The following is a 13984-nucleotide window of genomic DNA, read 5'->3' as shown; positions in this document are numbered from 1 at the left end:
TTTTGAAGTATGGCACTGTGGCTGTATCAGGACAGCTGAGACAGGCTAACTGTTCCCCTCCATAGATCTCAGGGCCTTTGACTTTCTCTAGCCCCTGTGCCCAGTACCCGTACACATGCATCCTATCATAAGATGTGTCCATCTTTAAAAGGCTGTCCTGCCCAGAGAAAAACGTTGCTGTTTGCACGGAGCCCTGTCCATGAGCATAAGAGCAGCCTGCTGGATCAGCCCGAGATGGGTCGCTCTGTCCAGCTCCGATCAATGCAGTGGGGGCCTGTGCGTGCTCTGGAGGCAGGCTCTCTGTGTCCAGTGCCCCCTTGGTGTGCAAAGCACCTTTTCTCCTCAGTCCCTCTCATGGGAGTTCCCCCTGGAGAGTTCTACATGTGCCTGGCATGAGGCCAGAGAGATATACCCCCCTCCCCAGTGACATGCTCTTTCCCCGGAGCAAGGGTCTCCCTGTGTGGGGCAGTTGTTTGGGGATGGGATGCTAATTCCCTTCCATTGGGAGGGGAATTCTTTGTAGCGGCTCTGGAGCTAATGTAAAGTCATGCTGTCAGTGGGGCTTGGGGAGTACAGGATACCGCCAGTTCTTGAGGCCGTCAGCTGCCATACCTGAAGTTTAGAATTGCTCTGTGAATCATCCTAATGCCGCTGGAGGTTATGGTGTGGTATGTTGTTAAGGACAGACCAAAACTGGCTGTGCAGTATTGTGTGTTCCCTGAAGCTTTTAAAAAATATGGGACAAATGGAGGACAAAAATATTTCCTGGTATTTCTCTTTTGGTTCCAATTGAGAATCACCCTGGATTTAAGATCATAAAAAATGTGCAAACTTGAGTTAGCCTAATAAAGGTATTACCCAAATATGGATTTTGGACTTTTTCTATTATGGCCAGTGTATTCAGCACTTTGCCTGAATTTAAGGTTCACAATAATACACCCAGACCATTTGGGAACAGGACTCTCCAAACTGAAGACTGCATCTCATCTAATGGAGCAAAAGTCAGTGTCATCAACAATATCCCACAAAGTGCTGGTGAAATTAATATTCCAGTGTATCAATAAAGGTAAAGGTGTCCCCAACCAGTCGTGTCTGACTCTAGGGTGCGGTGCTCATCCCCATTTCTAAGCCGAGGAGCCAGCGCTGTCCGAAGACGCTTCCATGGTCATGTGGCCGGCATGACTGAACACCGAGGTGCACGGAACGCTGTTACCTTTCCCGCCGAGCCGGTGCCTATTTATCTACTTGCAGTTTCTTGCTTTCGAACTGCTAGGTTGGCAGAAGCTGGGACTGAAGACGGGAGCTCACTCCGTCACGCAGCACTCGGGTCTCGAACTGCTGACCTGCTGACCTTCCAGTCTGCAGTTCAGCGTCTTAACCACTAAGCCACCGCGGCCCCATTGTGTATCAATACACAATGTATCAATACACAGTGTATCAATACCTGCAATTAAAACATGTCCTCCGGCCATTCATATATCAAACACAAGTAAGAAGGGACAGACCTAGAAATGCCTATTCCATGAGGGCACAGCTGCTGCCACATAAATCAGATTTGACTGACCCAGAATTGTTCTGTCGAGCCATTGTGCCTCCTGACTGGGGAGCTGGATCTGGGTGAGCAAACAGAAACTGGTTCATGGGGAAATTGAGGCATGGCAAAAAATGTTAACAGTCTGCACTAATTCTTAAGGCCATGTAAAATCCACAGAACGTGGGAATTCCCGAGGGCACAAGAATTTAGGGTTGTTATATGAAAGAAAGCAGAGCTATTCTGAGATGTTTGGAAAAAAGATCCAAACACTTATTTGTCTCCATGGTGACTGGGGCATGCTCAGAACTACAGGACTTTTTTCTGTCTACACATACATAGGATTGCACCCTTATTTGAAAATTATATATACTGCTCTTCAATAGAACTTCCAGGGCAGTTTACAAAAACAAAGCAAGATAATACACACAAATGAAATGTAACATAGAATCATAGAATAGTAGGGTTGGAAGGGGCCTAATAAGACCATCGAGTCCAACCCCCTGCTCAATGCAGGAATCCAAGTCGGAGCATCCCTGACAGATGGCTGTCCAGCCTCGCCTTGAATGCCTCCAGTGTGGGAGAGCCCACCACCTCCCGAGGTCATTGGTTCCACTGTCATACTGCTCCAACATGAAGTTTTTCCTCTTCAGCCGGAATCTGGCTTCCTGTCACTTGAGCCCATTATTCCGTGTCCTGCACTCTGGGATGATCAAGAAGAGATCCTGGCCTTCCTTTCTGGGACAACCTTTCAAGTACTTGAAGAGCGCTATCACATCTCCCCTCAGTCTTCTCAAGGCTAAACATGCCCAGTTCTTTCAGTCTCTCTTCATAGGGCTTTGTTTCTAGTTCCCTGATCATCTGGGGACTGGAAACTCACAGGACTGAAGAATCAATTTTAAAAAGGATGTCAAGGAGGGATGCCCCTAGCCAATCAGGGAGTGCTGTTTTTCCTTCAAGTTTGCTGCACAGACACAGAGGTAGTAAACAGGGAGCTGGCTGGCTATTGCAGACCATGTTTGGGGAGTATCAGTGGCACAGTGGAGAAAGGAGATTGCCATCAGAGAGAACACTCAGGGGAACCCCAGGAGGAGTAAGAGAGTAGCACGGTCAGTGGCATGGTATCAATGCTTTGGTTGTCCTATAATGATCCTGTCTCGTCATAGGAACTTGCTCTTTCATCTTTTCCTTAATTTTTCCCAACAGAGGTCACCCAATGAAATGGGAAGCCGGATAAACGGAAGCACTTCTTCACACATCATATAGTCAAATTGTGGAATTCGCTACTGCAAGATGTAATGGTGGCGACCAACTTGGATGGCTTTAAAGGGGTTTTTGGATGGATCCAGCAGGGGTCTTTATGTGTTCTTATATAAAAGTGGGAAATCATGCAGATCCCATCCTTTAGATATTGGTTTAGTAAAATGATGGAGCTCAGATTTACCTGTATAGAATTCCCTGACAATTCTGGGAATGCAACCACCAAAATAGCTCTGATGGTTCCCTCACTATGTGGTTTTTCTTCTGCCTTGCAGAATCTCCTGAGGAAAAATGGTTGTGCCCAGATCAGTTCATAGGAGGGTTCTTTCCCTGCCCTACCTGGAGATGCTGCCAGGGATTGAACCTGGGACCTTCTGCAGACAAAGCAGGGACTCTACCACTCAGCTACAGCCCTTCCCCAGTTCAAATGTCTGTCTCCAGATATTGGATGGACAATACTACTATGTGGACAATAGTATAGTTTTGTATCATACTTCTCCATCTGTTTATTGCATTTGTTATTTCCAAAGACCGCATACCATGTTTCATTTTCTTTTAAGAAGGGCCTGAGAATGAAGAAGCAGTCCTGGCCTCTGGCCTTCCACAAAGCATACGAGATCTCCAGGCCCCAAGCCAAGGTGTTGGAGCAGCACTCTTGCTGCAGTGCCCAGGCTAGCTGGCTTCCCGTAGCTGGCTGTGTGAGCATGCTGGGCAAGGTCCCCGGCCTCTTGCCGTCTGCTGAAGGAGGTGGTGCTGGCTGTGTCTCCCACCACTCCCTAGGCCAATTGCCCCTGCCCCCCCATGCCCTGCTCTCTCTTGCATAGAATAGCCGTGTTTCCGGAGATTGTGGAGGCCACTGAGTCCCACCCCCTTCTCAATGCCTAAGAACCAAAGAGGAGTCTTTCTGGATCACAGCAAGGTGGCTCCATCTTGTCCAACATTGTGCTTCCCACAGTCAGGGAGAAGGGGGTGCTGCTGTTTCTCCCCCAGCAGCAAATACTATTCTCAGAGGCTTACTGCTCCTGGACACTGTTAAGGAAGTATCTTAAGGTTAGGCTGAACAGTAAGAAATATATTAAGCACATCACAGCTGAGGGAGAGACAGTCGACACTGTGTCTCACAAAAAAAAAACCAGGATGCTTTTACACAGACTGAAAGTTGGAGAACAAAGAAAATTCACTGTGCATGCTCAAGAGCCAATTTAGCTCAGCAACAGTCTTATCAGCACAGCTGCATTTTCTCTTACTTCTAAACTCCATTTTCTCTTACTTCTAACTCCCGCAAAAAGGAATTTCGTGCCTATAATGAGCAAGTTACAATTACCTTCTCAAGGTCAGATGCATATACATTCTTTCAATCCAGTCAGGCACCTTGGTTGGTTGCTTGAACCAAACTACTCAAGAGGCCTAGTCAGGCCTACCTTTACAACACCTAGGAGGCTCCAATGGGCAGTTATGCAACCCCTTCTCTATGGATGTGACTCGTCTTTTCTTGCAGCCATCTAAGCCAATGGCTACCACTACATCTCATAAGAACATAAGAAGAGCCATCCTGGACCAGCCCAAAGGCCTCTCTAGGCCAACATTCTGTTCCCAGAGTGGCCAAGCAGATACCCCACTGGAAAACCCACAAGCAGGCCAAAAGTACAGCGCCCTCCCATTTGTGTTCCCAGCAACTGGCATACAGAAGAACTCCCCTACAAGGAAAGGCTGCAGCATTTGGGACTGTTTAGCTTAGAAAAAAGGCAAGCAAGGGGAGACATGATATGGGTGTACAAAATTATGTATGGTGTGGAGAAAGTGAATACGGGGACATTTTTCTCCCTCTCTCAGAATACTAGAACCCAATGGAGTCATTTACTGAAGCTGAATGGTGGGTGATTAAGGACAGATAAAAGGAAGAACCTCTTCACATAGCAGAGTTACACCGTAGAATTCACTACCACCAATGATGGCCACCAATTTGGATAGCTTTAAATGGGGGTTAGACAAATCCCTGGAGAAGGATATCAGTGGCTACTAGTCCTGATGGCTCTATGCTATATCCAGTGTCAGAGGCAATATGCCCATGTATACCAGTGGCTGGGGGATACAAGCAGGAGGGTGCTGCAGCACTCCTGTCCTGCTTGTGGGTTTTCCATTGGAGCAGCTGTTTGGCCACTGTGGGAACAGAATCCATTACAAGCCAGGGAAAGCCTTTGTAAGCAAATACAAGATGTGTTTCAACTCAGCACTCATTCTGCCTCTTGAACAATGCATGGAAAGGTGTTCCAGAAGGTGAATGCCGCTACAGAGAAGGTCTGTTTCTGTGCTGTTCCTTGGTGTCACTTTGTTAAGAACACAGGAAGAGCCCTGATGCTAGATCAGACCAAGAGTCCATTTAGTCCAGCATTCTGTTCACGCAATGGCTAACCAGCTTGTCTCTTTATTCCACTGGATCATTGGATGTTCTCCTGCCTTGTTTTGCCCAGCTCTGGGGTACACCATGGCAGGGGCCATGCCAACGGGCATGGCTTTGCTCAGTTGGGGGGGGGGAGCACCGCGTCCAGTCCTGCCTGCGGCACAAGTTTGCTTGCAGCCTTTGCAATGTAAGGGCTAATCCTGTCTGCAGGAAGCCAGGTCCATTTGCTAGATGTTAATAAATACTTTGAGCGAAGGCTGTTAGCCCAACTTTCTGTGGGGTTTGCAAAGCCCTACTTTGCAGGGCTCTTCTTATGCTCTTATGAAGTACGATTTCTAACACTGGAATTAATATACAGTCCTCTTGACTAGTATCCATCGATAGCCTTATCCTCCTCCATGAATTTGTCCAGTCCCCTTTTTAAGCCATCCAAATTAATTGGCAGCCATCACCACTACATCTTGCATTGTGTGAAGATCCTGTGGAAGCAACTTCCATACATTAGTGATGTGCTGAGTTGGAGGCATTCTCCCTTTTGCCTGTTTGGAATCTCCTGCCAATCTATTCCATTTGGTTCTAAAGTTATCAGAGGGCTAGAAACAAATGCGCTCTGTCCGCTTCCTCTACAATGCTGTGAATGAGAATGCAACAAACCTCTATCATATGCCTCATTCACTGAATGTTATGAAGGTCCAGATGGCAATGACATCTGCCACTTGTAACTCTCCAGGTGTTTTCCAACCTGTCTTTTTTGTACGGTGGAAAATCCATTAGGAAAGGAGAGGCAGAATTGCTGTAGCGCCAGGAGCGTCTGGAAGCCCCCAGGCTGGCTGCACTAGAAATGGGGAGACCAAGGATCAAATGCTGACTCCGACAGGAAGCTCACCCAGAGACCTTCTCCAGCCCTCTCAGCCTAACCCACCTCACAGGGGTGTTGTGAGAAGATAGTGGGGAGAGAGAGAAAAATGTGTATTGAGGAAAGTGGGGGTGGCAGCTAAAAATGTAATAAGTGGGGTGCATTTCTTGCAGAGTCACAGCCAGTTTGGTGCCCAGCAGCGCCGGGCGATAAGATAAGCGGGGCGGGCCGCGGCTGCGGCTATAAATGCGGCGGCCCCCAGCACGGCTCCTAGCTCCGAGCCCCGCCGCCCGAGCACCCGCAGGCCTCCCTCCCTCCCTCCGCCCGCCGCCATGGTGCTGACCGCCGAAGACCGCAAGCTGCTCCAGGCCACCTGGGCCAAAGTGGCCGCCGCCGCCGACGAGATGGGCCCGGACGCGCTGAACAGGTACGCCGGGCGGCGCGGGCGGCGCGGGCGCGGGCGGGGGCGGGGGCGGCGGCCCGCAGCCGGGCGCAGCCCCCGCAGCCGGGCGCAGCCCCCGCGCGCCCCCTGACGCCCCTCCCCCGCAGGATGTTCAAGGTCTACCCGCACACCAAGGTCTACTTCCCGCACTTCGACCTGAGCGCCGGCTCCGGCGACGTGCGCCACCACGGCCAGAAGGTGCTCAAGGCGCTGGAGAACGCCCTCAAGCACCTGGACAACATGCAGGGCGCCCTGGCCGACCTCAGCGACCTGCACGCCTACAACCTCCGCGTGGACCCCGTCAACTTCAAGGCAGGCGCCGCGCGGCGGGGCGGGCGGGGCGGGCGGGGCGGGCGGCGGCCCCCCGGCGCCCCCCGCTAACGGGTGCCCCCTCTCTCCTCCCTCACAGCTGCTGGGCAAGTGCATCCACGTGGTGCTGGCCACTCACCTGCGGGGCGAGTACAACGCCACGGTCATGCTGGCCTGGGACAAGTTCTTGGCCGAGGCGGCCGACGTGCTGGCCAGCCACTACAGATGAGCCCCGCCGCCCGCCCCGCCGCGGAGCTGCCGCCCGTCGGGGCTCCGCTCTCCGGCCCTGCTCCGCTGTGCCGCTGAACAATAAAGCCTCTGAACTGCTGCCGCCCGCCTGCCGCCCCTTTCTTTTGGGGGGTGGGAGGGAAGGGGGCCGAGGGGAGGTGGGCTCCGTCTCCGGCAGACCACCCTGGCAGGGAAGGGGAGGCTCTGAAACGGGCTTCATGTTCCAGCTGAACATCAGGAAAAACTTCCTGTTAGAGCAATACGACAATGGGACCAATTCCCGAGGGAGGCGGTGGGCTCTCCCACGCTGGAGGTGTTCAAGACGAGGCTGAACAGCCATCTGTCAGGGATGCTCTGACATGGATTCCTGCACTGAGCAGGGGGTTGGACTCGATGGCCTTGTAGGCCCCTTCCAACCCTACTATTCTATGATTCTATGAAACAGTTGTTTTTTATTTGATCTAATATATGGGAATGTAGAAGCAGTTTAAAGCATGGATGGAATGGTGGCGGAGGGTGTGGGTGGGGAGAACAGAAATGTTGTGTGTTACACAATGCAAGTAATACACTTGTTGTGGTCACAGGACTATAAGAAGAGCCCTGCTGCATCAGCCAGGGTCCATCTGGTCCAGATCCAGCATACTGTTCCAGCAGTGGCCATCCAGCTGCCCATGGGAAACCCACAAGCAGGACAGGAGTGCAACAGCACCCTCCCGCCCATGTTCCCCATCGAGTAATGCACATAGGCATTCTGCCTCTGATGCTGGAGGCAGCATAGAGCCATCAGGACAGTGACCCTTGCTAGCCTTCTCCTCCAGAGTCCCAGGTGTCAGACCAGCGGAATCCTCTTCAGAGGATGAGCTGAGCTGAGTCCCTGCAGGTAAACTGCAGCAAAGAGCAGCCCATGCCAGGAATCCAGGAGATGGACCAGGAGGGTGATGTCTGTGGCCCCATCTGTTAAAGGAGGAGAGGACTGCTTCTGAAATGGAGGCTGAGCAGCCACCTAATCCCGCCACACACACACAGCAGTGGCATCTCAGAGACACACCAGAGCCATCTCTGTGAGAAGTGCCAGTTGCAGAGGAAGGCTCCTCATGAACAGGGCCCTCCTTGTGTGGAAGACTTCTTCCCGAAGCCTCTGATGAGCTGCAGGCAGCTGTACCTGGGTATGGACAGCGAGACTTGGAGATATAAGCCTCCAGCCAAGACCTGCTAGTGACTGGACCACCCCTTCTCTTAGCTCCCAGTGCTTTGCAACCTTGCTTTCCTGCCCTTGCTTCTTTGGACTGACGTCTTGGGCGTCAAACCCCTGGATTCCTGACTAGACCCTGTTTCTTGGCTTGTGCTTGGCCTTTGAGATGGATTTGCCCCATCACTGCCTCGGGACTGAGCCTGAACTGGCCATAGCAGGACAACTCTGGACTGTCTCAAGCCCACCAGTAAGGCCAGGAACTCCAGGGTCCCAGCTGGCCTTTCCCAAGCTGGAGGCCTCCAGATATGCTGGAGGGCACCAGGTTGGTGCCCTTCAACTCCCACCATTCCCAGTCAGCATGGTCAATTCTCAGAAATACTGGGGGTTGTAGTCCAAAACAGCTGGAGGGCACCAGGGTGGGAAAGGCTGCCCCGGACTTCGCTGCTGCCCCACCAAGCAACCCATCCCACCTGCTGCCCTTCCAGGGACGCCATGGGCAACCAGCAGGAGCCCAATCCTGCCAAGTGCTTCCTTTGCCTTCTCAGCTGGACCACTGAGGGCTAAGTCATGCACCTTTGAAAGGGGGCTTCATGAAGCCAGGAGTATGGGGCATGCGAAAAGCAACCCAAATGATCAAGGGGCTGGAACATTTCCTCTCTGAGGAAAGGTCAGAATGTCTGAGACTACTCAGCTTAGAAAAAAGGCAAGCAAGGGGAGCCATGACAGAGGTGTGCAACATCATCCATGGTATGAAGAGGGAGACGTTTTTCTCCCTCCCTCCTAATACGAGAACCCAACGGGGTCCTCCCAAGAAGCTGATGGGTGGGAGATCCAGGACCGATAAATGGAAGTCCTTCACACACAGCAGAGTTAAACTATGGAATTCATATCCACAAGATTTATTTACCGTTATTACATTTATATCCTGCCTTTTTTTCCTCTTGCAAGGAACGCAAGGTGGCTTACACAGATGTAGTGATGGCCACCAATTTGGATGGCTTTAAAAGGGGATTAGACAGATTAATGGAGCGGGGGAAGGCCCTCGGCGCGCCGCCTCTCCGCGCAGGCTGCTCGCGGCGCGCCCCAGCGCCAAGCCCCGCTGCGACCTGGCCCGCGCCCCAGCGATGCCAAGGCGCGCGGCGAGGAGGCGGCCAGCGCGCCCCCCGGACGGCAGCAGCCCGGCGGCGTCGAGGGCGCCCTCTCCGCGCTCATCGGCCTGCACGGCCAGGGCCTGCGCGTGGCCCCGCCAGCTTCGGCGTGAGCCGCTCCCCCGGCGGCGGGATGGCCTCCCGCTCCCGCTCCGGGGCCCGCCCTTCTCGTCGGCTGGGTGAAGGGCCCCTCCCCCCGCCCCTCGCGCTCCCCCTCTCCGCAGCTGCTGCGCCGCCCGCTGCCTCCTGGGCGCCGCCGCCGCCCATCCGCGGCCTCCTCAGACCCGGCGCGAGCCTCTCCGCGGGCCGGTGCCTGGCTGCTGCGAGCAGGGCGGAGGCCAGCAAGGCGGAGCGCCCGAGGAGAGGAGCGCCCTCGGGCTGCCTCGCCTCAGCCGCGCAGTGGCAAATGCAGCAGCGCAGGGCCCCTTCCGGATCGTCGCCGCCAAGAAAACGCAGCCTTGCGAGGTTATACAAGACAGATGAGCTCTCAGTCACTTACTTTGTTTGGAGTATCTGGTCACCCTAATTCAGAATTATTAAAAGGTCCATTTGAAAAGAAAACGTGTGCGTGCACACACAGACACACACAAAGTGATGTCCTGCAACTTGCTAGACAATATTTGGTTAGGCCTTTTTTAATTCAAGAAACATAATATAGTCATAGTATATTTACTATTAATTGTTATTATGAAGAGCCATCGCAACTAGATGTGAAGCATTGCCACATTAAAATCAATGGAACTTGGTCCGCGGTGACCCACAACTCCTATAGGGCTGCAATCCTATACACACTTATGTGGGAGTAAATCTCATTGAACATAATGGTATTTACTTCTGAATAGACAAGTAGGATTGCTCTACAAGGTTGCAAGCATAACTCCACTCGTGGAGTAAAGTCCATTGAACACATTGGGACTTGCTTCCAAGTAAACAAACCTAGTATCCTACTGTCAATCGGGTTGGATCTAACCCCAGGACCCCTCCTGCACCTTGAAGGACAAACTTGACGTGCAAACAAGCAGCAGGTGAAAACTTTTCAGCATGTGGTGCTAAAACATGATCCCCTGCTAACGTCTGCACATCAAGCCCACTAGAATCCCTCTCCCAAACACAGCAAACCCCATGCATAAGCCCAAGTGACAGACAATGGTGGCAGCACCCCCCCCCCCCGCCTGCTCCTTTCAGGCATTGAGCAAGTCAGCCTAGGAGGCTGCCCAGCTCTTGGGGGCAGCTCGGGGCTCCCAGGCTGTGGGTATCCTCCTTTGGGGGCCAGGTGGGGCGGGGTCTCTCCAGGGCCTTTGACGCTGGCACTGGGGAGAGGGGTCAGGTCCAAACAAATGGGGACGAAGCGGAAATGTTGGCAAGTGCTGGGGGGTGAGGATGGCTGGATCTGGGAAAGATGCACTGGGTCTGAGATAACCCAGCATCCCCAGTAGCTGAGCATGGATCTCAGCAATTGCATGTGTGGGAAGGAGAATCTCCACAGGAAAGCCCCTCCAGGCAGAGCCTCAGAACAAGAGGCCCAAACTTGGTTGAAAGTTTGCAGACAAGGGGTGTGTGCGTGCGTGCGGTGGTGGTGCATTGCAATAACCCCTGTGCCTGACAAAGTTGGCTCTAGCCCCCCAAAGCTGGCATCACAACAGCTGGAGTCTTTTAAATACTACTTGCTCCCTGAAGCTTTTGCTGTGACAGATCCATGCAGGTTCCCCATGGAATGTGTCATGAGAACATCAGGAGAGCTGTCAGACCAAAGCGCCATCTAGCCCAACCAGCTTTCCCACAGTGGGCCGACCTGATGCCCAAATGGAGAGCCCATAAGGAGGACCTGAGGGCAAGAGCCCTTCCCCAGCAACTGCCTCTGTACCTGGACGTAGCCCATAGAGCCATTATGACCAGTAGCCATGGACAGTTTTGTCTTCTGTTGGGAAAACGTGTGTGAAGTGGCCCTGAAAGTGCGCAGAGGCACAGGCAGTGCTCGAGGCTGTGGCGGGAAGAACATGGGAATACAGCGGTGGCACTGCCAGGGGAAGTCCTGTGCCCATTTGGGACTGGGTGCGGCCAGCCATTAAGCCTGCGGATTCGGGGACGCCATTTTCATCAGGACCATGACTGGGGAGGATTAAGCACTCCCCCTTCCCCTCACCTGTGATCCTGCTGCTGTTTGGCCCTCCCTGCAGCTATTAACCATGTTTTTAAGCCTGTGCTGCTGCTCGTTAATCACACTCATGCAATAAATGCCACCTCCAGTTCGGCTCTCGCATCTCTGGGGCAGACGGGTGCCAGAAGGCAGGCTCACCCGCCGGTCCACCGTTTCAAAGTGCTTCATGTGGGCTCTGCCTGCTGAGTGTGGGGAAACGGCAGGGAGGCCTTCTGGAGCAGAGGCTGAGCCGAGCCCTTGGCCCCCGGACTCCCGCTGTTCCCCGCATCTTCCGGAGGGCATTCCGCCATGTTGAGTTAGCCCCTCTCCGAGGGGAGGGGCTACCCTGCCTTCCCAGACTGGCCTGAAACAAGCACAAAGCCTCTAACTACAATCCCACGAGAAAGAGAACATTGCACAAAAAGGGCAGGAAGGCGCTGGCCCAAGAGATCTTATCTACCACCCAACTCATGTATGGTAGAGGCAGAAGCCTGTAAGGAAAATGTTGGTACGCTAGCACCCCAGGGTGGGTGGAATGTCCTCTGAAATATACAGGAAACAGGAACTCAGGGTGAGAAATGTCCCTTTCCCGTTACTCCTGGAGGGCGTTCCAGGGCATTCAGGATGTACCAAGGCCGTCCCTCCCTGGGTGGGATAAACAGGGTACCAATCAGGGCACGTGCACCCACTGCAGAACCTGCCAACCAAAGGCAGCATCTGCCAGTGAGAAAACATCAGTCTTACAATGCTTCACAAAGGTGTGCGAGGGAGCCCAGGTGGTCCCCTACAAATCTCTTCCATCAAGTGGCTGGAGCTGCAAAGGCCCTTCTGAGGGAGTGAGCCGTGTTCCCCAAAGGGGGAGACTTCCGCTGGGACTAAGCCAAACTAATACACTCAGTCACCTGGAAACAACAGAAGAGACCTTCTTACCTAGTGTTATGGGCGTTATGATTTGCACACCCACCTGGGCATGGGCCCCAGATCTTTAGAGCTGCCACAATTGGGAGCACAGGCTGTAAAGGAGGCCTTTCTCCCCATGCCCTTCTCTTGCCATATGTGAAGGCTACTGGAGCAGAACAAGCTGTTGCCCCACGTGGAAAGGCCATGCAGTGCTTCTCAGCTGACACAGCTATACCTGCATGGAGTCTGGGGCTGTACCTTGGATTTGAACTTGGGACCCCTGCATGAGGGACCTGCCCTGCCACCCCCACCCCCTGATGCTGGGGCTCCTCCTGCAGCCCCTGGGATCCTGGTGTAGAGGATTGGGTCTTGAAGCTGGCAGAAAGACCAGTGACCCACCATGGATCTGTTTCTGACTGCCACTATGGCTGAGTGGGACAGGCACTGCTCTGTGGAGGTTACAGTGTGCATTTTGAGGTCAGGAAGTCCTCTCTCTTTTGCCTCTGTGACTGCATTTGAGACCCAGGACCCTGAATGGAGGGATATCTGTGCCTCAGGAGCTTGTGGAGTGGGGGTCTGTGGCATCATGTTGGGTGCAGGGCCATATCTCCATCCAGCTGAGTTCATTTGAGTTCATTAGCCCCCTCCGAGTGTGGGTGGCATGTGGGCAATGTTGTCACAACAGCTCCGGATTAACGGCACTAGCAGTGAACCCATGGGCGTGGGAGGCATGGCTGCCATTACTGGACCATTTTGTGATTTCCTGGTTGTGGGGTGAACTCTCATAAGAGCTGTCATACTGGTGCAGCAGTGGCATATCCCCCTACCCTTCCCACACAAGTGTAACTGCTGTATAGTTCAGCCCAAGTGAGATAAGAAACTAACTGACCAGGCCAGACTCCTTGTTAGTCTGTCTCAGCCAGGACTGTTTCCTCCGACTGGCAGCAGCAGCTCTCTGAAGACTTTCCCACCATCTGCTCTCTGATCCTTTTCACTGCAGATGCCAGTGAGTGGACCCATTCTCTGGCATACAAATCAGGTGTGCTACCATTAAGCTTTGATTCCTCTTTATAGAGAGCATGTTCTAGAGTGTGTGTTTTTGACATTACAGTGACTTTTCTACTGCTCTGTCTGTCCATTATATAGGCTTTGCCACATTCATTTCTTGATGCTGACTTTTATGACATTGGAGAGTTTCAAAGATATGTGGGTCCTTTTAATGTCTTGATACATTCTGGACTGTCAGTTTTGTTTTATTATTGCCCTTGGACAAAAGCCCTTGGACCCAAAATGCTTTTGTCCTCAATAAATTGTTTCCAGTGGACCTTTGAGTTCTTTTCTTGGTTCATCAGAAGAACTGAGTCAAATGGTGGTGAGGTGACAAGAGACAAAGTTGTTGAAAAATTAAAAGTTCACACCTCGCCAGGTCCTTTCTCTTCTGCTCCTGCCATCTCGTCCTACAAGGGAGGTGCTGTGTGTTAGCTCAGTCCTAATGCTGCCTTTGACTTTTGCCACCAAGGTGCAATGCTGGCTTTGGTTCATGTGGCCTCCTCCACTGCAGACCCCTGCTGTGCCCTTGG

The 13984-nt window shown here is 52.8% G+C and overlaps 1 protein-coding gene across 1 annotated transcript; it reads left to right on the top strand.

Annotated features, from left to right (window-relative positions):
• Positions 1-6320: 6320 nt before the first annotated feature.
• LOC146336377 (hemoglobin subunit alpha-D-like) lies at positions 6321-7127 on the top strand. Its single transcript, XM_084817973.1, has 3 exons — positions 6321-6475; positions 6598-6802; positions 6900-7127. The coding sequence occupies exons 1-3, from the start codon at positions 6381-6383 to the stop codon at positions 7026-7028; spliced, it is 429 nt and encodes a 142-aa protein (XP_084674099.1). The 5' UTR covers positions 6321-6380; the 3' UTR covers positions 7029-7127.
• The last annotated feature ends 6857 nt before the right edge of the window (positions 7128-13984 follow it).

The sequence above is a fragment of the Heloderma suspectum genome, chromosome 12 (assembly GCF_057233095.1).
Source record: "Heloderma suspectum isolate Gila_16-S chromosome 12, 16-S_ref, whole genome shotgun sequence".
Classification (NCBI taxonomy): Eukaryota; Metazoa; Chordata; class Lepidosauria; order Squamata; family Helodermatidae; genus Heloderma; species Heloderma suspectum.
The sequence above is the reverse complement of the archived record's forward strand: the minus strand, read 5'-3'. Positions and strand labels throughout refer to the sequence as shown.

Excerpts from the sequence above, each read along its gene's own strand:
- LOC146336377 (XM_084817973.1), top strand. The coding sequence starts at position 6,381 with ATGGTGCTGACCGCCGAAGACCGCAAGCTGCTCCAGGCCACCTGGGCC. Across the intron at positions 6,476-6,597 it reads GGCCCGGACGCGCTGAACAG|GATGTTCAAGGTCTACCCGC; the intron begins GTACGCCGGGCG and ends CCTCCCCCGCAG. Across the intron at positions 6,803-6,899 it reads TGGACCCCGTCAACTTCAAG|CTGCTGGGCAAGTGCATCCA; the intron begins GCAGGCGCCGCG and ends CCTCCCTCACAG.